Source organism: Canis lupus, chromosome 1 (assembly GCF_048164855.1).
Source record: "Canis lupus baileyi chromosome 1, mCanLup2.hap1, whole genome shotgun sequence".
NCBI classification, from domain to species: domain Eukaryota; kingdom Metazoa; phylum Chordata; class Mammalia; order Carnivora; family Canidae; genus Canis; species Canis lupus.
Genome location: NC_132838.1, coordinates 36,969,686 through 36,995,370, shown reverse-complemented (window position 1 = coordinate 36,995,370; position 25,685 = coordinate 36,969,686). Strand labels below are relative to the sequence as shown.

Here is a 25,685-nt window from a genome sequence, read left to right as displayed (position 1 = left end):
TCAACAGTGAAGGGCAAGATGGGTATATTTTAAAAGCTTCCCAGATGATTGTAATGTGTTGCCAGGACAGAGCACCGCCAGCTTCCTGGCTTACAAATTGATCTCTCTGGTCCCTGCTGCTGAAGCTGGAGTATTTCCACTCCGGTGAGTTGTGTCATTCCCACGCAACTGGCAGGGCCACTAAATACTGGAGACCACAGAGCAAATGAAGCTCAGAGATAAGAGGGTAATCTAATTTGCATTTGAAAAGGCAGTAATAGAGGCTAATCTGAGAGAAGGAGGAAACAGCAGGATAAAAACCAAATAAATTTACTGACAATTTTCAGACCAGAAGAGCTTTTTCTGTCACTTTCCTATTCCCTGAAGTGTGTGTGTGTGTGTGTGCACGTGCGTGTGTGTCCTTCTCTGGATATTTTTGAGGGGCAGCACTCTTTTTCCATTCTCGTCCGGAACTTCAGGCCTTCCCTTTTAACTGAACTTCAGGCCTTCCCTTTTTAACTTCAGGTGCAATTATATTTACTTTCTAGATTTATATTATACATTTATACAAAACATGTAACAGGTTAATTTTTGTTAACCATATTGTTATATTAATTTCGTAGTTATATAATTTAAAATAGTGATTTATTATGTTACAATAGATACCTATCTTTTAAGACAGATTTAGTAACAATCTTTTAGAAAGAAGAGAAGAAAAAGAAAACAAAAGAGGGAAGAAAGCAACAATCAGACCTAAATTTTCCTCTCTTGTTCAATTATTTTTATTCTTCAACTATGCAAATTAATTGGTGGTATTTATACCTTACTATGCCATGGAAAGAAAGACTGCCCCATGATTCCCTGGAGTGAGGTGGCAAACAAAACTGGACCAAGAGCAGAGTCTAGGGTTGGGGCCAGCCATGATTGTATCATGCCCTTTGCTCCTAGGAGAGCTAAATGATGCTCATCTCACTTTTATCAAGTGGGAACTCATATTTCTCAGTGGGAAAACTTTTTGGACAAAGGGCTTCATTTACCTCTAAAATTGAATTTTTTTTTAAGATTTTATTTATTTATTCATGAGAGATGCAGAAAGAGAGGCAGAGACACATGCAGAGGGAGAAACAGGCTCCACACAGGGAGCCCAATGCAGGACTCGATCCTGGGACTCCAGGACCATGTCCCTGGCTGAAGGCAGATGCTTAACCACTGAGCCACCCAGGCATCCCTAAAATTGAATTCTATAAGAAAGCCAAAGCCAACATATATCTCAAAGAAATCTTAACAGTAGAGAGGAAAATAGTCTCCTTATGCATGCTTATACAAAAACATTTTACAATAAAAAAATTAAATTACATGTTTCTCCAATGAAATAATATAAAACTCTATTAGAATCAGCCCAATTGCTTTAAAGATCTTCCATATTTATTGCATCCTCTTTTTTTCAATAGGAAATTGACATTTATAACTTCACTGTGACTTTTTATTTATAGGTTCTAAAGTCTTATGTCATACATGTTTTCTTTCTTTCCATCTTGGTTTGGCAATATCCAGTCTAGAGACCAGTATGTCCTCAATATATAATTAGTGAATTGAGCTGGGCTCAATGGAACTTTTAGCTTAACTCTTTCCTGAGAATACTCAACTTTATAACTTCAAGTGGAAATCTTTCCATTTATTTTTCCTTCCTCCTCCCTACACTGATCTAAAGTGAGTTATAAAAAAGGTTTTTACCGTGAAAGAGAAGGATAAACCTTACAAAGTTATTTCAAGTATGGTAGTTCCAAATATCTTACTTGCACTGTTCTTTTTTTTTAACATGTATTTCACCAAGTGATGAAAAGGAAATATTAAGACAAGCAAACATAGGGAAAAAAAATTAAAACCTTCCAGAGTAGCATTTTCACTCCTGGACAATCTAGTGTATGGAAAGATTAGGAGATCATATGCCATTTCAAACACTAACAAATTATGTAATCATAAACATATTCCTTATCTCTTTGAACTTCAGTTAGTAACTATAAAGTAACTGGCACATGCCTGGCACACAGGAGGGCGTCAACAAAGGTCAATTTCTTTTATGATTCCTTTTATGATTTTATTACTAAGTCTGGGAGGTTTAGACATCTGTAGGGATTTTTAGACAAGCAAACCAATAGATTAGCTAACAAGAATTCATAGGAAAAAAACAAAGCACTCCCATGTCTAGAGACTCGACTTGCTCTTTCTCTCGTTCTCTAACTGCCCTCCATTTCTCTCTTTCCTTCATAACCAAAAGGTGATTAAAATAATGGGAAATATATTCTCTTCACGTTTTCTGATTACATGATTAAGATTAACTTAATCTCTCTGATGATCAGTGTTTAAGAGGACTCCACCCATTTCCTATTTTGTATGATGATAACAATCATTATGAACTAGATTACAAGTGCATCATCAAGGGCCATCAGCTGATTACTGTAATATTTCTAATTATGTTAATCTATATATTGTAAGAGTGACAATAGTAAGATGTTACCCAGACTAGATTAACCTGTTAATGTGAAGCCTAAATCTTTCAGTAGGAATATCATAAAGATGATATGGATTCATCCATGCTGCCAAGGGGTTTCTTAAATCCTTAAGTGGGGAAAAAAAGGACAGTGAACAGAGACATTTAGAGAAAAGCAAGAACTCCAAAGTAAAGAAATTTAGGGAGTATCTTCCACAAAAACCCACATGCAAAGTCTTAAGAGAGAGAAGGAAAATGGAGAGGAAGCTAGAAATGCAGAGCACACTGTGGAGGGAGATAAATGGTGCTTCTGTTCAGAGGTAAATGGAGGTAGAACCAAAGTCAAGACACTTCTAAGTTTTATTCTTCTTGTAAAGTGAGCCAAAGTAAATAAACCCAGCATTGAGTTGCGCAAGAAGTAAGGACAGATTGTTAAGAAAATTCACCTCTAAGGAAAGGAACAGGAATATAAGAGATGCCATGGAACAGAACTGGCTAAACCACCTGACATCCAGCTTTCAATCTTCTGTAACTTAGTATTCCCTGAATGTCCTCATCCTAATGGCCATTTTGTAATTTATTCAAGTCATTTATGAGTGCTAGAACAGCTGCAGACAGGTCACTGGGGGTTGAGGGATGGCACTGCAAAGAAAGAAGGGAAGCTGGGAATGTAAAATCCAGGAGGGAAAGGATATGTTTTGTTCACTATTGTATCTTCAGTATCTAGAATACTTAGCCATTCTTGCAGAAGAAGTGAAGTATGTCTTATGTTTATGTAATGCCATAATAAGTGAGGAGTTTAACTGAAGAGAAGATTTTACGTCTTTGCTAGCCTTAAACTTCTTTAAAAATGGCAACTCCTCTAATTCACTCTAGAAGATTACAGCTTTCCAGAGGGACAACAGAAACAACAACAAAATAAGTACACCAACCCATTAAAAGAGTTTAGTATCCCCCTATTCTTTATGTTTAAAAAAGTAACTTCCCAGATGTCTATTACAACAGAATACATACATGTAAAATACTGTCATCCTTTTTATGAGGCAAATGTAATTTATGGATGGTTGCAACAGTGATTAGAGAATATAACAGATGGTAAACAATTAATTTAAAATGTTGTGCCCATCAAACTAACCTTTGTTATTATATAATTCTTCATCAAGAATGTTGATATGTTTATTTAAATTGGATTTCATTACTATGGTACTCATTGTCATGCAAAAAAGTTTTAGAAATTTTTACCCAATCAGTAGGCTTAGTCAGCCAACACATATATTTTAGGAAAGCTGAAGACTAGATTCATTACACCCATACATACATTATAGAACTTTAATTTGGGAAGGATCACATTGCTGCTCTGTATTTAAGAATACTGAAAAAGAAAGCAACATTATATTTTTCTATGCTTTTTCATGCATTACAACATTACTAATCTAGTTTGGATTTGAGAAGCTAATTAAATTATTGTCTTGGTCTATAGGCCTGAAAGCTATGATTTATCCTTCAAGTTTTTATATGAAAATTAAAAAGACAAAGTCTAACATTGCCCAACCACCTTTTCTCCTGATGCTAGAAATTAGTGAACTGGTATGCCATTCTATTAAGCAGCCTGGTATTTCAGTAAAGAAAAAGCAACAGCAAAGGGAAAAGTCAAGAGTTACAAAATGTATTTAATTATTGTATGACATTTCTTTAAAGTCAAAAAATATAGAAAATTATTTCTACTGTATAGCTGGAAGTACTTATGATTACTGGGGTAATGAAGAGAGTATACTATGGTGGTTAAGAGCACTAAGTTTGACACTAAGCCAGACATGGGAGTTTCAGCTCTGTCATGAGTGACAGGAGCTTCCACACCTCTCAAAGACTTAATTTCCTTATCTCAAATGGGTGGTAACAGTATTCATACCTCAATGAGTCGTTACGAGGATTAAAGGTAACAAGGTATGTGAGGTACCTGGCATAGTGCCTGGCACACTGTAAGCACCTGATCAATGTTGCCTTGTGAACATCTATGTCTACTAACATTTCTCTCCCTTTCTTCTTGGGCATTGGCTCTTCCCCCATTTAATATTATTTTTGTAGCATGGGTGTGCCAAATCCCAGTAGACTCTGAGCTCCATGTTACTCAAGCTGAGTCCATAAGAGCCCTCTCCTGTAATGTGCTGGATTGAAAGAAGCGCTGTCTCTCCTTGGTGGTATGAGGTATGTGATCATAGGAAAGCTAAGAAAATCAAAACTTGTAGAGGGAGACAGGAAGACAAAGAAAAAAGGCTTCTGGGTGGCATTTCAGTCCCTGTGGCTGGCTGTGACCTTGCCCTTAATGTAATTTGGCTATGGGAGTTAATACATTTCCCCTTGTGCCTTTGCTTATGGATGTTGGGTGTCTGCCATTTACTATGACTAGGGTTCTAATTAATAAAGCTGTTACTAGGAAAACAAAAATGCCCTGAGAGAAAACACCCATCATTTTTACTAGCCTAATTATTTAGGCTATAATATGTAATTTGGTCTCATTTTATGAGATGCAAGGAAATAATTACTGCCATCTCTTCCTGTAAACTTAAGTTATATTAAGAATCAGTATAAAAGTAACTTCTACTAAACTATATGATAATTCCACATTTTCATTCATTTAATGATCGTGAAATTTTATTCACACAAGTTTGCTAATATTGGCATAAAATGGACTCACACAGTGGACTGAAAATGTCATTTATTACTTCATTACATCATATATAAGATTTTGCATAAGAGAAAAATACTCCTAATAATTATCTTTTTAAAATACTATGAAACATTTAATATTTAAAAGAAAATAGTACACCGTGAGTTTAAATATTAACTACTAGTAAAGAAAAATAGCCAGCTGTCAAAGATCAAAGATGAAAAATATTAATCCATAATACTTTTGTATCTGAAAAATGATCAACCATTAATCAGAAGTACAGACATACATAATTATATGAAGTACACACACACACAATAATTTACAAAGTATAAAAAGAATAAATAAAATAATAGATGTCCTTTTTCCAGGACTAATCATTAAAAATGAAACAGAATCAACTCATCAAGTATAACAGGCTGAAAAAGAAATGATGTTCTAAGAGCCTGGAATAAAATAATAGTTATAGCAATAGTAATGCCTTAACTGGAATAGATTCTAAAGAGGACTCATGGGGGAATTGATAAATAAAATAATGCAATCTTTTTTATCTTAAAAATGAAAAGCTGAGAAGAGGAAAAGAGCTTGTCTATACCCACAGATACAATAAATTGTACAACTTTCTAAATACTTTTGGAGGTGATCTATCCTATAAAAGTGTTCGCAGGCTTATTTAGCAATTGATACCATAACCTCAAATCATAAAACATAGATGCACATTTGTGCACATGCACGCCGGCATCTCTATGCGGTGTGGAGACAGGGATGCTGATGTGAAATCACTAACTCCTCTGTGCAAATCCGACTTTTAACCTGAACTGCAGGTGACACAGAGGTGAGAAAGCACATGTTCTCCTTTATTATCTCGAGAGGTTTAGGGGCTGAAGTGGGCTAGGCTGACTATGGCTAAGTCCACAGGTGTCCTGTACGTCTACCTTCACCATGCAGCCAGGTGATTTTCAGAAGGAAGTGCAAGCTGGGCTGAGAACAGTCAGGGGTAAAAGAAGGCAGGGGAATTAAGGGAGAAACCAAGGAACAGCAGTGCAGGGTGAATAGGCTCCAGATTCCAAAAGTAGAGGAGTCAAGTCAGTGGCCAATAAGCAGAGACACAGAGGAGATAAAAAAGGAAGAGATGGTAAAAGTCAGCCAAAACACTGCAGGTTAAGAAAGGTCACCCACATAAAAGCTTTGAACTCTGTTCCTGGATCTACCCCGATGTTAGCTGGTGGCCTTGTTCCACATCACAGTATTTTCTTGGTAGAAAGAAAGAAAGAAGAAAGGAAGGAGGGAGGGAAGGAAGAAGAAAGAAAGGAAAGAAGGAAGGGAGAGAAAAAAAAAGAAAGAAGAAAGAACGAAAGAAAGAAAGAAAGAAGAAAGAAAGGAAGGAAAGGGGAAAGGGGGGAGGGGAGGGGGAAGGAGAAACAGAAAGGGGAAGGAAGACAGAGAGAGAAAGGAAAAAGCATCTTGCTTTATGTGCCTGACTCATTGGGATAGTTAGAGAGTGGTTTTAGAAGTACAAAGAACAAAAAAAAAAAAAAAAAAAAAAGAAGTACAAAGAACAATACAAAGATGATGAGAGATTTACTCTTCTTTCTACCTTTTCACAGATATAGACCAGGTGATTAAAATCAAATGAAAAACAATTCAATGTGTTAAATGACATGATACAGATGTAATCAAATTAAAAAGTTTCATATTGCTCAAACCAGATAAGGGAGGGCTACTGATAAAGCTGTGAACTCCACAAAATATCTGTAATTATTCAGACGATTTCAGTTCAATTAAAAATCATATTTACTTAAGAACCATTTATAAGTGGAATGAGTTATTCTGAGTTAGTGCTCCAGACAGCTACACCTTACCTATTTAGCCCTGTGTTTTTATGGCTGCCATTTAAAAAAGAAATATACTAAAATATAGTATAAATTCCTATGCCTTCTCATAGCTGATTTATGTTCTGTCTTCAAAAATAAACCATAATTCATAGCTCAGTTTTTCTTTTATTGTAAAAAACCCCAAAGACTCTCTGTTTTGTTTTATTTTAGAAGTCTCATATATCCTTTCTATAATTTCTTTCTCTTTCTTGCTGTCAAACTGCCAGCAGTCATCGCTCACTGCTACCCTTTTCCCTGTCCTGACATTTCCACTTTGCCACATATCCACAACTCACTGGGAATCAAGTTAAACTAGTTACAACAGTATCTAAAGTAGGAGTTAATACCTCTGAGAGAGCAGCTTTGCTATGAGTAAGGGGAGGATCTTCACTGTATTTGCTGTATAATATCTATTTTTGGCTGCCTAGATCATTTTTCCACACTCTTTCAGCTTCTCAATAAGTGAGAAAGGTCACTAAGCCAGGGAAGGGCTGAGCTCTGGACACAGATCTTGGCAACACAGCAGAGAGATGACAGGAAAGCATGGAGAAGAGATGAGAGAGAGAAGCATCAGGAAGACACTGAGCCTTCGACAGTTGGGACAGGATGAGCAGGGGCTGGGTGGGCAAACAAGGAAGGAGTCAGAAATCAGGTAAAATAGACCCGCAGGCGGAAAAAAACAAACAAACAACAACAACAACAACAATAACAACAACAACAACAAAACAGGATAGGTGGCAACAGGATAAAGGCAAGGAAGACCATAACTGGCAGATCGTCCCTAGCAGTTTGGTGTCAAATGGACATCAGTTTGGGGAGGAGAGAGAGAGAGGAGAGACTGCTACCCAGTAAACTGAGGCCAATCCCTGTGCAGCTTGTGTGCCAGGTGTAGGAGCTCAGGTGCCATCCTAGAGGCTATTGGTGGTTTTTAAACCAGGGGAGCAAATGCCAGTTCTGAGTTTCCAATTTATCATTGTACTGTCTATGTTGATGCAAAGATACCAACTGAGAAAGAACTGACAATACTCCTAACAAGAAATGGCAAGGGCTTAAAGCCAGGCAGTAATATTAGTGATTTTTATTTTTTTTTAAGATTTTATTTTTTCATGAAAGACACGAGAGAGGCAGAGACACAAACAGAGGGAGAAGCAGGCTCCATGCAGGGAGCCCAATGTGGGACTCCATCCCAGGACTCCGCGATCACACACACCCTGGGCCGAAGGCAGGTGCTCAACCACTGAGTCACCCAGTAGTGATTTTTAAATATTTAAAATATACATACTCAAAAGATGATAAGGGACTAGATCTTAAAAGTTCTTATCACAAGGAAATAGAATATGTAACTGTATATGGTGATGGATATTAGCTAGACTTATGGTGATTGGCTTATAATATATACATACATCAAATCGTTATGTTGTATCCCTTAAACATCTACAATGTGTCAATTATATCTCAATAATAAGGGGGTGGAGGGGAAATACCTAGCAGAGCATACCTTATGAGATTCTTTATCAGCAACTTATCATTTGGTTGAAATAATTAATTTGCTTCTTTTTAATAGCCTTTGTCAATTAACAGATGCCTGAGAGCAATTCATACCTATATTACTGGGCAGTAAAGTAAAATGCCACAGGTTGCCTCACACACACACACACACACACACACACACACACACACAAACACATAACACTATAAGAATTGATAATTGAAAAAAACAAAAAAAAAAAGGAGCTGGAAGAAAAAAGGCATTTAGAAACATGCAGAGAAGTACTTTCTGAAATAGTTACTTAAAAGTAAAGAGATGGATCCATTTGGTGTATACAGAGCATATTCAATAAATAAATGCTTATTAAATAGAATAAAAAATCATATCATTTCTCCCCGCTCTATTCCCTTTAACAGTGAGTACTTCACGTAGCATCACACAAGATAACTAATGTTCAAATGCTCTCTATTTCTGATAGCAGCTCTACATAATTCATGGTAAACAACAAAAGTATAAAAGCTATTACGGATAATTTTCTTTCATTTACTTTTAACAGCAGGTAAAATCAGCCACCATTGCAGAAAGCAATATCACAAAAGGAGGAAAGCATAAAAATTGCAAATCATAAAAAAAACAAAAAGAAAGAAAATCATAAAGTTACATTAATGACTTTTTCTCTTGCCCCCCCCAATAGAATATTTGAAAGAGGGCTTAGAAACATACCTAATGTAACAGCAAAATAAGAACTCAAAAAAGTGATATTATCTTACCCCTGAAATGGACTAACCAGGAGAAGGAAAATGTATAGCAAAGTGAAGCTTTAGTGATACAATAACACTTTTTTACTGCTATGAAGTAGATTATAAAATGCTTCCTCTATTCACTGGAAAGTACTGGGGAAGCAGGGAGACAAGAAACTCAGATTTAAGGTGAATTTCAAATTGGATAGGGTGAGATGAGTAAACTTATTTTTCTTCCACGCTTAACATCAGCAATTGTAATAGTGCCTTCTTTCTTGTATTGAGTTGAAATGTTCTGTCCGACTTTCCAGGTCCTCTGCAATCTGAACCAGACAGCACGTACAAGCCCCTCACTGCCACCTCCTGCCCAGGCACAGGGCCGCTTTGCTCCTCACTGCTGCACTGCTGCTTGTGATGATCCTGTCCCGGTGGGTCATTCCTCTTAACTGAGCCTGCTCACTGACCAAGCATCGTCACAGGTGCGCTCAGCTCATGCACGCATTCATTCAGCAACTGTGCATTAAGCACCCAATTTGTGTGTATGTGTGTAAGCTGGGTGCATAGACGTGTGTGTGTGTGTGTGTGTGTATAGTACACACATAAATGTGATCTTTTTTTTTTTTTTAGAAGATAGTGATCTTGATGGTAAATTTATTCAGTCTGAAGTAGAACTACTCTGACAAAGGCTGAGTAGGAAAATAGCTACTTTTCCAAAGGCCTGCTCCAGTTTCGGCCACAAAGAAAGCATTTTTCCAAATGTACTTTCCTTACAAGTAATAAATGTTCATGAATTATGCTGCTGGACACAGCATGAGGCAGTCTTTCAGATCTGCCTTCACTATGTGAAGTGAATGATGAAAAAATATTTTGAATGGCATGTTTGTTTTTAAAAATGCATCAGAATGCTTTTATTGCCAACAGTGAAAAATCACAATAAAGATCTATGTTGGCCTCCAAATTCATCTCTTAAATTTACTGTGTGACTGACTGCTATTTCCTACTAAGGCAGTTACTGTTTCCATTTTCAGCCAAAGTACATAAAGAGTGCATAAATAGGTTAACTTTTTTTTTTTTTAAGATTTATTTATTCATGAGAGACACAGGGAGAGGCAGAGACACAGGCAGAGGGAGAAGCAGGCTCCATGCAGGGAGTCTGATGCGGGACTCGATCCCAGAAGTCCGGGATCATGATCTGAGCCAAAGGCAGATGCTCAACCGCCAAGCTACCCAAGTGTCCCAGGTTAATTTTAAACTACCTAAATTCTGTTGTCTGCTTGGAAAAGAAAAGTGTTTACTTTGGAGTCTAATTTTAAAAAGCAATCTGTAAAAACAGAAGCTTAAAAAGATCTTTATGATTATTTAAATATTTCTATGTATTTTATTTTATTTTTTAATATATATTTTTTAATTTATTTATTGATGAGAGACACACAGAAAGAGAGAGAGTCAGAGACACAGGCAGAGGAAGAAGCAGACTCCATGTAGGGAGCCCGACATGGGACTTGATCTCGGGGCTCAAGGATCAGGCCCTGGGCTGAAGGCGGTGTTAAACTGCTGAGCCACTCGGGCTACCCTGAACTGTATTTTAAATATCACTCCTCCAGTTGCAATCATTTATCACGTAATGTGTTTGAATAGAAGAAATGTACATTTTTCTTTCTCAAAGAAATTACTTTTAGTTACAGCATGCCTTTTACCAAATCTATTTGCAGTTAATTTCCTTTTAAATTAAGAATATTGACGTATACATTTTATTTTTTAATATAAAAATCTGGATATTAAATAATGACATATTGGATTAAACTAACGAATACTTGGAAGAAATTTTTTTTATATCAGATCCTGAAATGCTGAGAGGAAATTTCCTACTTGATGTCGGGTTTTTGTTCCCCTCACATGTGTTTTTATGATGTATGAAAAAAAAGCTCACCTGTTTTTTTAGCTTGTTTTTTTTTTAAAGATTTTATTTATTTATTTGACAGAGAGAGAGAGAGAGAGATAGGGAACAAGCAGGGAGAAAGGCAGGGGCAGAGGCAGAGGGAGAAGCAGGCTTCCTGCCAAACCCAGATCCCAATGTAGGGCTCAATCCCAGGACCTTGGGATCATGACCTAAACCAAAGGCAGATGCATAACCCATTGAACCACCCAGGCGCCCCAATCTCACCTGTTTTTGATTGCAGGTCTCTTCTTGGTTCCTCTGGGGCCTCAATTGGCTGATCAGCCAGGAAAACTCGAGCTTGGTCTATAGCATTCAGGACAGAATACTCTTTCTCCTTTAACTCACGTCTCAGGGCCTTTGCAAAGAGAAGCAAAAGTTGAGTTTGTAACCTACTGTGTTCACCAAGTAATGAAACATCTTCAATTAGACTACTGACCATACTTGTCAAGGGAATGACTAATATACCCTTTAAGCAAAGTTCGAAGTGAAAATATAAATTTGACACATACGAATGATGAAACATGAATAAAAGCAAAGATGATAGGGCTTAAATATGCAAAACAAAAATCTTTAACGTGTTTACCTAAGGGAAACTGTTATAGTATATTTGAACTTACACAAAATGTAGTTTTAGGGTTATCACTACTGTCAGATTGCTAAAGTAAAATAGCCTGTTCAAAGATACCTTTGTCTTGTAAGACTGACAAAAAAAATTACATCCAATGGTACAGAAGAAGGCAATTTCACAAGTAGTAATGAGATCCTCGAAGTGTTTTACATTCTTTAGAATATATTAAGGAAAAAAACTAAGAGATGGAAACAAATTAAAGTACATGAAATCAAAACTAAACCAAAGAGAACACATAAAAGACAGTCTCCAATTATCTTCCAATACGTTCCATCTCTCATGCTGAGGCAATTATGATTTTTCCCTTGTGAGGTTTTTCATGCAAATTTATGATTCTCAGAACAGTCTGCCTTTAGTACTTTTGTTCTTTTAAGTGGGGTTAAACTTTCACCTATGCTCCCATAAAATGTTTGATGATTAGGACTCTAATTGACTAGAGTTTAAAAACAAAGCTCACTCACTGACTACTGTAAGGTAAGAGGAAATGAAGATTTCCTCATGTACTATTTGAATGCTGGAGCCAAATAGAATTGTTGCTAATATTATTGTTATCCTCTTAAAATTATGTACATAAACACCTGCTAGGTCTAATATTTTGCTTCTAGTGCACTTCTCTGACAATGCATTATGAAAACTCTGTTTTTTTTTTGTTTTCTAAAATATTGTATTCTAGTACTACTTTAAAATCAATACAGGTTTTGCCTCTAAATACAATTTTTTAAAAAAATATTTTATTTATTTATTCATGTGAGACACACACACACACACACACACACACACAGAGGCAGAGACACAGGCAGAGGGAGAAGCAGGCTCCATGCAGGGAACGTGATGTGGAACTCGATCCCAGGTCTCCAGGATCACGCCCTGAGCTGAAGGCAGGTGCTAAACTACTGAGCCACCCAGGGATCCCACAACTGTTTTTTTAAGTAGCATTTAACATAACTATGTTGGAATGTCAGGATATTTGCAGGCTAAATCTTCATCTTCCATACTAAATAAAGGGAAAAAAAATCTAAAAAACACCAGAACAATCATCTGATGTGAAAACCAGAGCTAAACACCAGAAAAACATCAGTAATGAATTTATTTTTTAAAAGATTTTATTTATTTGAGAGAGAAAGAGAGCACACACAGGAGCGAGTGAAAGGGGGTAGGGGTAGAAGAGAAAGAAAATGGAGAGAATCTTAAGCAGCTCTCCACTGAGCATGGGCTCGATCCCATCACCCCTGAGATCATGACCTGAGTGGAAATCAAGTGTCGGACACTCAACAGACTGAGTCACCCAGGTGCCCCACCTATAATAAATTTAAAAGAGAACATTACTGGTGTGGAAGGGTGAAGGGAGATGAGTGACAGAACTTTGATTTTTTGTGATAAGCAATGTAAATATTATCTGACTTTTAAGCTACTTATAATTATTACCTTGACAAAAAATTTAAATTAAAAGAGTAATGCGAACAACAGCAAAAAAGCACCATTCCCTAAAATCCATAGATACATTTATAGCATTTATATAACCAGACAATGAAGCAAGCACAAGGCAGTAAATTCTCACATCAGTTAGCACCTGTGAGCATCAAATGACTATGTGACAAAACCTTCACCATCTCTATTGAGAAATGCAGCTCGTGAAGAAGTCCCAAGGTGTGACATTCAAGACTATCTTCTGACATTTAAAGTTTCTGATATGTGGAGATATAAGAAACGTAAGAGAAATGGGGAAAATACATTTTTAAAAAGATTTTATTTATTTATTTTGACAGAGAAAGAGAGCACAAGCAGGGGGAGGGGCAGAGGGAGAAGCAGACTCCCAACTGAGCACAGAGCCTCTTGTGGGGCTCCATCCCAGGACCCTGGGATCATGATGTGAGCTAAAGACAGATACATGCTTAACTGACTGAGCCACCCAGGTGCTCCAGCTGTGGGGAAAATACATTTTAATCTAGAAATATATATAACATATACATTTTCAGGTCTTGAGCCTATTCTTTTTTTTTTAAGATTTTTAAAATTTATTTATTCATGAGAGACACACAGAGAGAGAGAGAGACAGACAGGCAGACAGGCAGGCTGGCAGAGGGAGAAGTAGGCTCCATGCAGGGAGCCCAACATGGGACTCAATCCCAGGTCTCCAGGATCACGCCCTGGGCTGAAGGTGGCGCTAAACCACTGAGCCACCTGGGCTGCCCGAGCCTATTTAAATTTAAATTATTGTGTTGTTACAGCAAGAAGCTCCAGATTACTGAAAATACTCCAATATTTACTTCCAAAACCACCTGGAAATATAAAATAATGATAGCAAAGAGCATGTTGCTTAAAAGACAGCAGTGAAAAACAGTGGGTAATGCAGCAGATTTACATAAAATTTAGTGATCCAGAGTATGTATTTCCTCCAAACCCAAATCTAACCAGTAAATGTGGGAGAAGTAAAGATTCTTCAATTAATGTGCAAGAGCTATGCTAGATTTCTTCTTTTTGAAAGTGACGTCCCAGACATGAACCTATTTAATGCAAGTTTCTAAAAGGAAACTGAAGGAACCAGAAGAATACTTCCCCCATCTTATTGATCAAATCGGATAAGGATGCACAGGCACAAAAGGGAAACCAGGAAACACCAACTGGGTGATGATGGGGATGGAAATTAAAAACTGAGAGAAGACAGAACATAAAGGAATGTGACTCAGTGAACAGAGCACAGAAACAGTCCTGGCCCTCTGGAAACATACAATGATTATGGGGCCTATATGTCACAGAGGGTGAATCCTGATCTCACGGTGGAGAGAGAAGATCATATGATCCATACGATTTAGGTGTACAGTAGCGCCCACCTGTAAGTTCTGGATTATTATTAGTCCACAATACGTGCACTGGCTACAGATCTGGGAAGGGGAAACAGTACAGGAGAGATTTGCATTAAAACTATTTTTAGAATTTCAAACATCCAAATGGAAATATATATTTGCCTAAAGAAAGGATACTTGGGAAAACTAGTCAGTCAACTTCCTTGATGACTGGAATTGTGCCAATTTAACACAGATGCTCTCATGAAGGGAGATTTCACTGGCTGGTTGTGGACTCTGCCTGGAAGGCAATTTCCCTAGATAATCTACATGGCATATTCCTCATCCCAAGAGGCCTTCTCTATGAGGCCCACCCAACCATGCTATTTAGTGTAGAATTCCACCTCTCCCACTCGTTACATTTCCCATCACCTTCTACTAGGCAAACTAGGTCTTTCGTTATTATGGTTATTGTTTATCATCTGTTTCCCACAGATAAAATATAAGTTCCACAAGGCCAAGGATACCTTCTATTTTTTTGTTTGCCTTTTTTTTTTTTTCCACTGTGGTAAACAAGGCACCCACAGCAGTGCTTTAGGACCTAGTAGAGCTAGGGGGCTCAGAAACGCTTCCTGGTGGAAGTGGTGTCTAAACGGAGTCTCATAGAGAGAGAAGAGTACTTCCAAAAGAAGAAACAAAGCACGAGCAGAAGAACAAGGGAATATGGTAGTGTGTGCACTTAGGGAATTACAAACATTAAGTGCTGAAGAGCCGAGCAGATAGCAGGTCACAAAAACCACTGTATGAGGTCCTAATTAAGCATCTGAAGCAACCAATAACAGACAGTGGGAAACCACTAACTAGCCGGACAAGGTAGTAGGGGGCCATGACTGTCAAATTTACATTTCTGGTTTTTTTACAGTATCATTGTTGGGGCTCCCAGATGCATGAAAAACAAATCTTGATTCTGAGAATGCCCACAGGACTGGAGAATCCATTTTCTTTCCTAACATTAAACTTCAGCACTTTTTTAAAACAATCTCTTTGCATAGGGCGTTGGCAGGGGAATGTCTCATGTACTCCTTTGATATGCCAAGGGAGGGAAATAGAAGAGGCAAGTGTGGGCAGGTGGGAACCACGCCAAGCAAGCCCCACAAAAATGTGGGGCTCGAGTCCTATGTGCCAACTCACCACCCAAATATCTTAGGGAAGAACATACATTTAATAATACCTGTTCATATATTTTGCAAATTTAATTTTATTATTCAATTTGTCCTATTTCAATTACATTTAAATGCACATCAGAAATGGGTTTAACTTTCAACAGTATTATATATAATCATTTCACTACCTTTTACCTCTCAATTAGACATAAAAGAAAGTCAGAATTTCCTAACCACCTGGTGAACATTAATGATAAGATAATTAGACTCCGACAGGGCTGTTTTGTATACAGAGCTACAAAGTGGCATTCAGCTGCAGGTTCTAAAATCACATGACATATATAGAGTGCCTTAAGTGAGTATAACATAATCTAATAGGAATTTTTCTATTTTAATGACTTTATATTTTCATTCAAAACAATTCTGTTCTCAGGCAATAATGAGTATTGGCAAAGATGTGAAGAAATTGGGACCCTTATATACAGCTGGTAGAATGATAATGGTGCAGCCACTTTGGAAAGCAATTTGGCGGTTTCTTAAAATGTTAAATATAAAATCACCATATAACCCAGCAATTCTACTTTTGGGTACATACCCAAGAGAAATGAAAGTATATGTCTATATAAAGACTTATACATGAATATTCATAGCAATATTATTCATAGTCTCCAAAATGTGTACACAACCCAAACATTAACTGGTGAACAGATAAATAAAATGTTGTATATCCATATAATGAAAATCTTATTCAGCAATAAAAATGAATGGATGAATCCATGACACAACACGGATGAACTTTGAAAACGTTATGCTAAGTGAAAGAAGCCAGACACAGAAGCCCATTACTGTGAAATGTCCAAAGAGGCTAAGTGTATAAAGACATGTGGTAGAAGAGTGGTTGCTTAGGGCTGGATGTTTGGGGGAAAAATGGTGGAGTGACAGTTCATGGATGTGGGGTCTCCTTTTGGGATAATGCTCTAAATCTAGATAGTGATGATGGTTGTACAATTCTGTAAACGTACTAACAACTGCTGAACTGGTCACTTGAATTTTATACTGTGTGAATAGTATCTCAATAAAGTTATGAAAATAATAATTGTTCTTTCTCCCAAAAAAGTTCTCTAGATAATCTGTTTATTTCTAACCTCTATCCCCACCAATCTGCAAAGAAGTAGCTCATTCTATATGTTCAGTATGTTCCCATCTCAGAGTTTCCAGAGCACTTTCTATTTCTCTAGCACAGCTCATCCTGATATATTGTGACCATGCATCTGTCCTCTCCATTATATTGTCAGTTCTAGGATAAGGCTCACATCTTAATCATTCAAAATTCTCTTCAGTGTTTGCCTACACACATATAGAAAGTACTCAATAAATGCTTAGGAATAAGGAATGAAACAAGGAATGCTTTCAGATTAAATACTAGGTAGGATTCCAAAATATGGTGAAGCAAAATAAAACAAAGTCTCCCACATGTGATTAACCTAAATTAGATATCCTAAATTACTGGAGTCCAGTTAGCTCTGGATTATTTAAACTATATACTTTGCAAATGTTTAGTAAATATTTTTTGAGGCACAGTTAGATTTTCCTATCATCTAATTGTCAGAAGTATTTTTTAAAAGATTTTATTTTTAGAAATCTCTACATCTACATGGGGCTTAAATGTACAACCCAGAGACCAAGAGTCACATGCTCCACTGACTGAGCCAGCCAAGCACCCCTTCCTATCTTCTAATTATCAGCTAGTAAATACTAAGCATTTTACTTTATTATTGATTATCATTTAACTAATAGCAAAAGTCTTTTTTTCTCCCTAGATAAACAAGTAACAGATTTCAGTGAAAGGGGTGGTATGGGCTCACTCCATAATCCTGAGGTAACTGCATAGAACATAGTTTCAAAACTATTGTAGTCATTAGACTGAAGGCTGAATCTGTTATTACTATTGTGTATCAAATCCATTTGAAACATACTGGCTTAGGGGATCCCGGTGTGGCTCAGTGGTTTTAGCCCCTGCCTTTGGCCCAGTACATGATCCTGGAGTCCCAGGATTGGGTCCCGCATCGGGCTCTCTAGTAGAGCCTGCTTCTCCCCCTGCCTATGCCTCTGCTTCTCTCTCTCTCTCTCTGTGTGTCTCTGATGAATAAATGGATCAGATCTTAAAAAAAGAAAAGAAAAGAAAAGAAAGAAAAGAAAAGAAAGAAAAGAAGAAAAGAAAAGAAAAGAAAAAAGAAAAAAGAAAAGAAAAGAAAAGAAGAAAAGAAAAGAAAAAAGAAAAGAGAAGAGAAGAGAAGAGAAGAGAAGAGAAGAGAAGAGAAGAGAAGAGAAGAAAAGAAAAGAAACGAAACGAAACTTCAGCTCAGGGCATGATCCTGGGGTCCAGGGATCGAGTCCTGCATTGGGCTCCCCTCACAGAGCCTGCTTCTCCCTCTACCTATGTCTCTGCCTCTCTGTGTCTCTCATGAATAATAATAATGATGATGATAAAAATAATAAAATAATGCATTGGCTTAGAAGAATGACGATTTATTTTTTTTTAATTTATTTTTTATTGGTGTTCAATTTACTAACATACAGAATAACCCCCAGTGCCCGTCACCCATTCACTCCCACCCCCCGCCCTCCTCCCCTTCCACCACCCCTAGTTCGTTTCCCAGAGTTAGCAGTTTTTACGTTCTGTCTCCCTTTCTGATATTTCCCACACATTTCTTCTCCCTTCCCTTTTATTCCCTTTCACTATTATTTATATTCCCCAAATGAATGAGAACATATAATGTTTGTCCTTCACCGACTGACTTACTTCACTCAGCAGAATGACGATTTATTATTCAAGATTCTTTGGATTGGCAATTTGATCAGCTCCTCTGCTGGTGCCACCAAAGGTTACTCCTACAGCTATAGTCATCTACCCTTTAACTAGGATTGCAAATCCAACATGGGCTCATTCACATGTCTAGAAATTATTATAGGCTCCTGGCTGGAATACCTCAGCAGTTTCCCTGCATAGGGTCTCTAAATGCCCTGTAGGCTAGAATGGGCTCCTTAGAAGCCTGGTAATTAGTGTTTCCGAAGAGTAGAGTGAAAGCTACAAGATATCTTAAGACATAGGCTCTAGAACTTATCCAATAGAACTTTCTGCAATGATTAAAAATGTTTTAAAACCATGCTGTCTAGAATGGTAACCACTTGTTGCTTGCAACTATTTGGTACTTGGGGACACCTGGGTGGCTCAGTGGTTGAGCGTCTGCCTTCGGCTCAGGATGTGATCCTGGGGTCCTGGGATTGAGTCTCACGTCGGGCTCCCTGCATGGAGCCTGCTTCTCCCTCTGCCTATGTCTCTGCCGCTCTTTCTCTGCGTCTCTCATGAATAAATAAATAAAATCTTAAAAAAAAAAACTATTTGGTACTTGAAATATGACTAATTTAACTGAAGGACCAGATTTTAAATTTTATCTAATTGTAATTGTTTTAATTCAAATATAAGTGGTCACATACAGCTAAGGGTTACCAACATCACACAGTACAGCTCTGGAATCTGCACTTAGGCCACATTCTATTATTTAAAGCAAGTCACGAGGCTCAGCACAGATTCAAGAGAATGGAGAAGTACAATGCGTTGCTTGGTGAGGAGAACAGCAATGATCCTCAGCATAGGGCCTGAGATCTAGAGAATCACGATTCATTATTTTAAGAATCAATCACAGGATAAAGAGGACAGAGAGGGCTGGGGGAGGCACAGGGACTGGTAATATTTTATATAAGTAGTCATGGAAGGCATCTCAAAGACAGTCCCAGATATCAGTGGTGATATCTGGAGAGCTGAAGGAAGTGGGGAAGTCACCATGAGAATATCTGGCAAAAGAATTCCAGGCAGGGGAACAGCAAATACAAAAGTCCTGAGGGAAGTGCTTGCCTGGCTCAGCAGGCTGGCACTGTCAGAGCTGGGTAAACAAAGGATGAGGGTGGCTGCTTCTGTAAAAATGTTTCGAATCATGAATGTTAGAAGGAAATAAATCTTTCTAGCTGATAGGAAAGGCACCTAGTAACTACATCCTTCTTTATACAACAGACATCTAGCTACCTTACTGACTCAAGGCCTGGCCATTGACCTATGAAAGCCCTGTGTGACAACCTGAGCACAAAGCTTATGCATTTTCCATTCTAATAGTCCAAAGACTTCAATTCCCCTTCCAGGCAAGCACATGTGAAATCAAGCTCCAGCCTGTAGCAGTAGACCAGATTAGTTATAAGAAGGAAGAGATATAAAATAATTTCAAAAACTGAAACTGTATTTTAAAAGTTGTATGCTCTGAAATTTTTAATATAAGGAAATATGGTATCAGATACCTCAGAAGTCAGGAATAATAATAAATGGAGAGCAAAATGATTGTCCCATGGCCGTAAGAAAATGTTCTACTCCTTTCCCACCCTAAGGTGGCATAAGAGTATATGATAGGATTTTTCAACAAAGATTTCCACCAAAATAAAAAATTTAAGACATATTAAATTCATATAATCTGAAGGAAATATGCCAGCACAAAGGGCACAGTAATTAATAAGCCAATATTCCAATCAGAGAAATACAGAGAAGATGGTGGGAGGTGGATGGGGCACAAGCAACCCTTCCAAAAATACATGAGCTGTGTGTTGTAAAGGAAACTGAAATTAGATTAAAGGTAATTAAGAGAAAAGCAATTAAAGGAAACAGAATACACAGGTAAAGTCATCCAGTCTGTCCTTCTTTTCCCTGTTAAGCAGCTTCTGCATGCTCATTTAAACTAAAGGAAGCCCTGGAATGTCAGATTAATGAAGACCAGATTTGAATATTAGAACTCAACTAGTAAAATCTCAGTGTTTGCATTCCCAACAGAATTTCCCCAAGCCCCAAACCCCACTGAGCAGAGGCCACCTTTCCGGTCACTTCTCTGTCCTCTTTCAAACTCAAGCTACTGTTTGGCAGCAAAGTCGTATGAGTGTCAGGCAGCAGAGTCTATTGCTCCTTATTCAACTTTAAATGCCTAAAGAGAGATCCTCAATGATCCTCCTGTAATGTCTAGGAACACTTTTCCCCACTTGCTCTAATTGGGAAGGAGAGGGGATTAAAGGATAAGAAGGTACAGATCTTCCTTCACTGCCGATGGGGTTAAGACCCGATAAGCCCACTGTAAGCTGAAAATATCCTAAGTCAAGAATGTACTGAATATACCTAACTTACCAAACATCACAGGTTAGCTTAGCCTACCTTAAATGTGCTCAGAACACTTACATGAGCCTACCCCTGGGCAAAATCATCTTTAAAAAGCCTATTTTCAAATAAAGTTGGATAGTGCATGAAACTTCTTAAATTGCTGTGCTGAAAGTGGAAAAGCAGAACAGTTGCATGGAGACGGAATGGTTGTCAATAGGATCAGTCCTTGACCCTTGTGACTGTGTGGGGGTCTGGGATCTGAGGCTGCTGCTGCCCAGCATTATGAGAGAGGACATCCTGCATGACACTTGCCCAGGAAAAGATCCAAATTCAAAATTAGGAAGGACGGTTTCTACTGAATTCCTATGGCTTTGGCACCATCATAAAGTTGAAAAATTGCAAGTCTACCACCATTACATCAGGGACTGTTTGCATAAAGAAGTGACTGGGGTGGCTTGAGTCTGAAAGTCTCTCAAGTCAATCAGCTGTCATTTTCATCAGAAACATGGCACTTGCTCACTGGAGTGGCTGGGCTGCTGCCAAGCAAAGGGCAGTAATATCAGTTATTCATGGAGCAGTGACATGGGCAGTATCTTGCAAATCACTTGATATGAAAATAAGATCTGAGGAAACCTGGAGGGAGGAGAGGAATTCCTGGTATTCCCTTCGGTCCTAACCTGGCAATCTGTCCCACTGCGCTGAGACAAGCAGAGATGCACACATGTGAGTGTGAACTAAATCCTGGTGTCATCCCCTTTTCTGTAAGTAACAACTGTCTCCCCTTTCTTTAACCTAAAGCCATCATCCAAACTGTCTGTATATTACATGCCTCAATTCACTGAGATGCACTTTTCCTAAAATTTTCTAGACCATAATATTAAAATTATAGATAAAACAGATCCTTTGGCTTATTTGCTTAAAACCCTCCAATGGCTTCCTGTTGTACTTAGAGCAAATTCTAAACTTCATATCAGATCTGGGCCTTCTCTGCTCTCCAACTTCAACTACTAAATCCCCTAATTTCCAGTCTCAAAGTCTTTGTTTCTATTCCTAGAATATGCCAAGTGTTCACTCCTCATGTCCTGTGTAATCCTGAAAGTATTTGCTTCGAATCTTCAAAGGCTCCTTCTCATTATTTAGATCTCAGCAACCAGTACATCTATTGGATAAATAAATGAAAAAATGGGTAAACTGACTTGAAAGAAAATGTAGGAATCAAGGAAGGTGAACTCCTGAGAAATGAGAGTAGCTCTTACGAAGCTCGTCTGCAAAGAAAGCAGCACAGAATAACCAACTCTGAGCAGCAGAGGAGGGAAGGAGCCATCTCCTGTACCCTTCATAGAAAAAGTTATTTCTTGACACAAGACCTGTGTACTTTCTTAGCAATATCACTGACCCTTATTGGTCAAAGTCAAAGAGATTCACAAGGGTTGTCCCTCCTGACCCTTCAAGAACCCAGCACCGTTATCACCCTCTCCATTAATATAAATATCACCTGGTTCTCCAGAAGAGCCAGCCCTCTCGCCTCTGAGAACTGTCCAGATCTTGGCATCTGCTTTGCTGAATCATTTACCACACATACTATCCTGCTTTCTTTGCAGACCTGATTCCTACACCACCTGAGCCATCTATGAAGGCACATACCTATGCCACAGAGGATAGGTAGGAACTCAATGAATTTATGTATGAGAGAATAAGGAGATGTTTAAAAAACCTATTCTGTGGTATAATAAAATCAGAGATTTGAAGCTAAGGTTGTGTGACAGTCCAGTACACACCATGAAGGCACATCTTTACCCACCACCAGCCCTTGGGTTTATCCCAAAGCTTCTCTGCATGTTTATAACAAGATCTCCCATCCTACTAACTCCACAGGTGAAAGAGTGGATCTGAACATATCTCAAAACGGTTTAGTGTTCTAGAGTATCTAGTTACTATTAAAATGATGCTAACCTGAAGTCTTACCAACATTCTCCCCTCTTTTCCAGGACAGAATTCTTCCCTCAGCCTCTATTCACCATTACTTGTGGAAGAAAGTTCTAGCTGTTTTATCTATAGCTTTCGATGACCAATACCAGTCTCCATCCCTCCATTAGCAGGAACAACTACATTTAACTCTTTTAAGGGATAAATTATTTAATTTTAAGAAAACTGGAATCATATGATCCTCCAAAATTAAGCAAAAATATTCGGAAAGTATAAAACTGGGTTGCAAGCTTCTTCTGTCACTTTAGATTTTTAGAAAACAAACATATAAATGTAATGTCTTTTTGTAAACCAATTTGTTCCAGACTAAAACAGCAAGGTAAAGCTCTGTGATGGCAAAAATGATTATCCAGGTTATATCACATACACTCATTTGATATAAATACCAAATTTCTTCAACTGATCATCCCAACAATGTGTATCTTTACCCCAATCTTTCCAGGTACAACAAAATCAAACACATCCAACCAATTATCTCCCTTCTCTTTGAGAGAAAATCAGAGTTGGACATCTGACATCTTAAAACTGCTTTCTAAATTCCCATCTTGGCATGGAGCACCAGCATTTTAATGTTAACAATACAAGATTCAAGGAAAGGGGGGAAAAACTAAGAAATCGCAAGCAAGGGTGCAGTGAAACTTCACTTTCATACATTGCTAGAGGCGGAAAATTGGTTCAATCACTTGGGAAAGTAGGTTGGCAATATATCAAGAGTCATTATTATGTTCATATTGTGTGAAACAAGAATTTCACCTTTGAGAGTACGTCCTAGGAAAATGTGCCAGAAAAAGCTACAAAAACAAAAGTTTTCATTATAAAGTTATTTATGACCAAAAAATTTTGAAAGCAATTTAAATATCTAACACCTGGAAAATATTTAGGATCACTACAGTACAGCTACACTAGGGACCATTATGTAACCTTGAAAAATTACTGTGATAATGACTACAAAGCTACATGAAGGAATAGATAGGACATATATCTAAGTTAAAAAAAAAAAGACAAGATAAAACTAAATACCCTCTTAGAACTCTGTGAAAGATAAATATGCAAAAAGGAAATATTCATGCAAAATGAAAATGGTCATGTTACAGTGGTAAACTTAAGGCCACATTTTGTTCTTGCTTTTATAAAATCTATAATGATATTATGTTCATAATTTAAAATTATACTTTTAAGAAAGGAATACAAAATGGAACCTAGCTCATTTATCATTGAACAAATAATTACTTTTATTTTTGGTTTTTTATTGAAATATAATTGACATAAAATATTCTATTAGTACAGGTATATCATAGTGATTTGATATTTTTATACATTACGAAATGATCCCCACAATAAGTCTACTTACCATGTATCATCATATAAAGCTATTACCATATTATTGACTATAATCCTTATGTTGTACATTATATACTCATGACTTAATTTCATAACACTGAGCTTGTGCCTCTTAATCCCCTTTACCTATTTCACTCATCCACCACCGCCTTCACACTCTGGTAACAGATTATTTACTGTATCTATGAGTCTATTTCTGTTTTTTTTTTTTTATTCATTTATTTTGACTTTTAGACTTCACAGGTAAGTGAGATCATACAGTATTTGTCTTTCTCTGTCTCATTTCACTTAGCATATAATACCCTCTTGGTCCATTCATGTTGTCACAAATAGCAATATTTAATTTGTTTTTTTATGGGTGAGTGATATTCCAACGAATATATACCACATCTTCTTCATCTATTAATGGACACTTAGGTTGCTTCCATATCTTGGCTATTGTAAATAAATACAGGCATGCATATATGTCTTCAAACTGATGTTTTCTTTTTTTTTTTTTAAAGATTTTATTTATTTATTCATGAGAGAGAGAGAGAGAGAGAGACAGATACACAGGCAGAGGGAGAAGCAGGCTCTTCACAGGGAGCCCAACATGGGACTCGATCCCGGGACTCCAGGATCACACCCTGGGCGGAAGGCAGGCGCTAAACCCCTGACACCCAGGGATCCCCTAAACTGATGTTTTCAATGTCTTCAGATAATTTTCCAGAAGTAGAATTGCTGGATCATACAGTGGTTCTACTTCTAATTTTTTGAAAAAATATGGAATGTTTCATGAATTTACATGTCTTCCTTGCATGAAGGCTTTGCCAATCTTCTGTGTATCATTCCCATTTTAGTATAGGTACTGCCCAAGCCAGCACAAATTACTACTTTTAAAGAATGGCATTATTAATAATTACAAAGGTATTTTAGAAGCATAGTTTTGTATCTATGACAACCATAAAACTTTCCCATTATGTTTTACTTCATAACCTCTCTGAAGCTAGACTTCTTTTAAACATGTAATACATGACAACAGAGTTACTGAATGGGGCATTCCCTATGTTATCGGTACTGCCTATGTCTATGAGGAATCTTAATCCATCCCACTTTCAGGAAGTCAAATTTCCACATGAGAGAGAACCCAGCAACATTCAGTACATAAGGATAAAATAACATGCTATATTTTAAAGGCTATCTAAACAATTAGAGATATGTCAATTCTTTCTCCCTTATATAAAAATCTTTCCAATTTCTGATCTGAATAATTTAGGTAGTAAAACAGAAAGAAGGTAGCCTCTTACCTGGCTATAATATTAAACCATAAAGTATAATGGTGTTGATTAATTTTCTTACAAGTATGCATATAATTGAAATTATCTCTAGCTCTTGAGGAAATACTGTTACTTACATTTCTGTCAGCTAATCTTT

General features: G+C 37.4%; 1 protein-coding gene and 1 non-coding gene across 13 annotated transcripts in view; both read right to left on the bottom strand.

The window, feature by feature from the left end:
• The window catches only part of UTRN (utrophin), a 497,949-nt gene that overhangs the window by 97,745 nt on the left and 374,519 nt on the right, over nucleotides 1-25,685 (bottom strand). For all 12 annotated transcript variants that reach the window (XM_072826596.1, XM_072826601.1, XM_072826576.1 and 9 more), the window contains one exon: nucleotides 11,406-11,535. In XM_072826596.1, the coding sequence (XP_072682697.1) occupies nucleotides 11,406-11,535 (130 nt within the window). The remainder of the gene's footprint in view (nucleotides 1-11,405; nucleotides 11,536-25,685) is intronic.
• LOC140608871 (U6 spliceosomal RNA) lies at nucleotides 25,029-25,135 on the bottom strand. Its single transcript, XR_012010857.1, has one exon. It is a non-coding gene; the product is annotated as a U6 spliceosomal RNA (small nuclear RNA).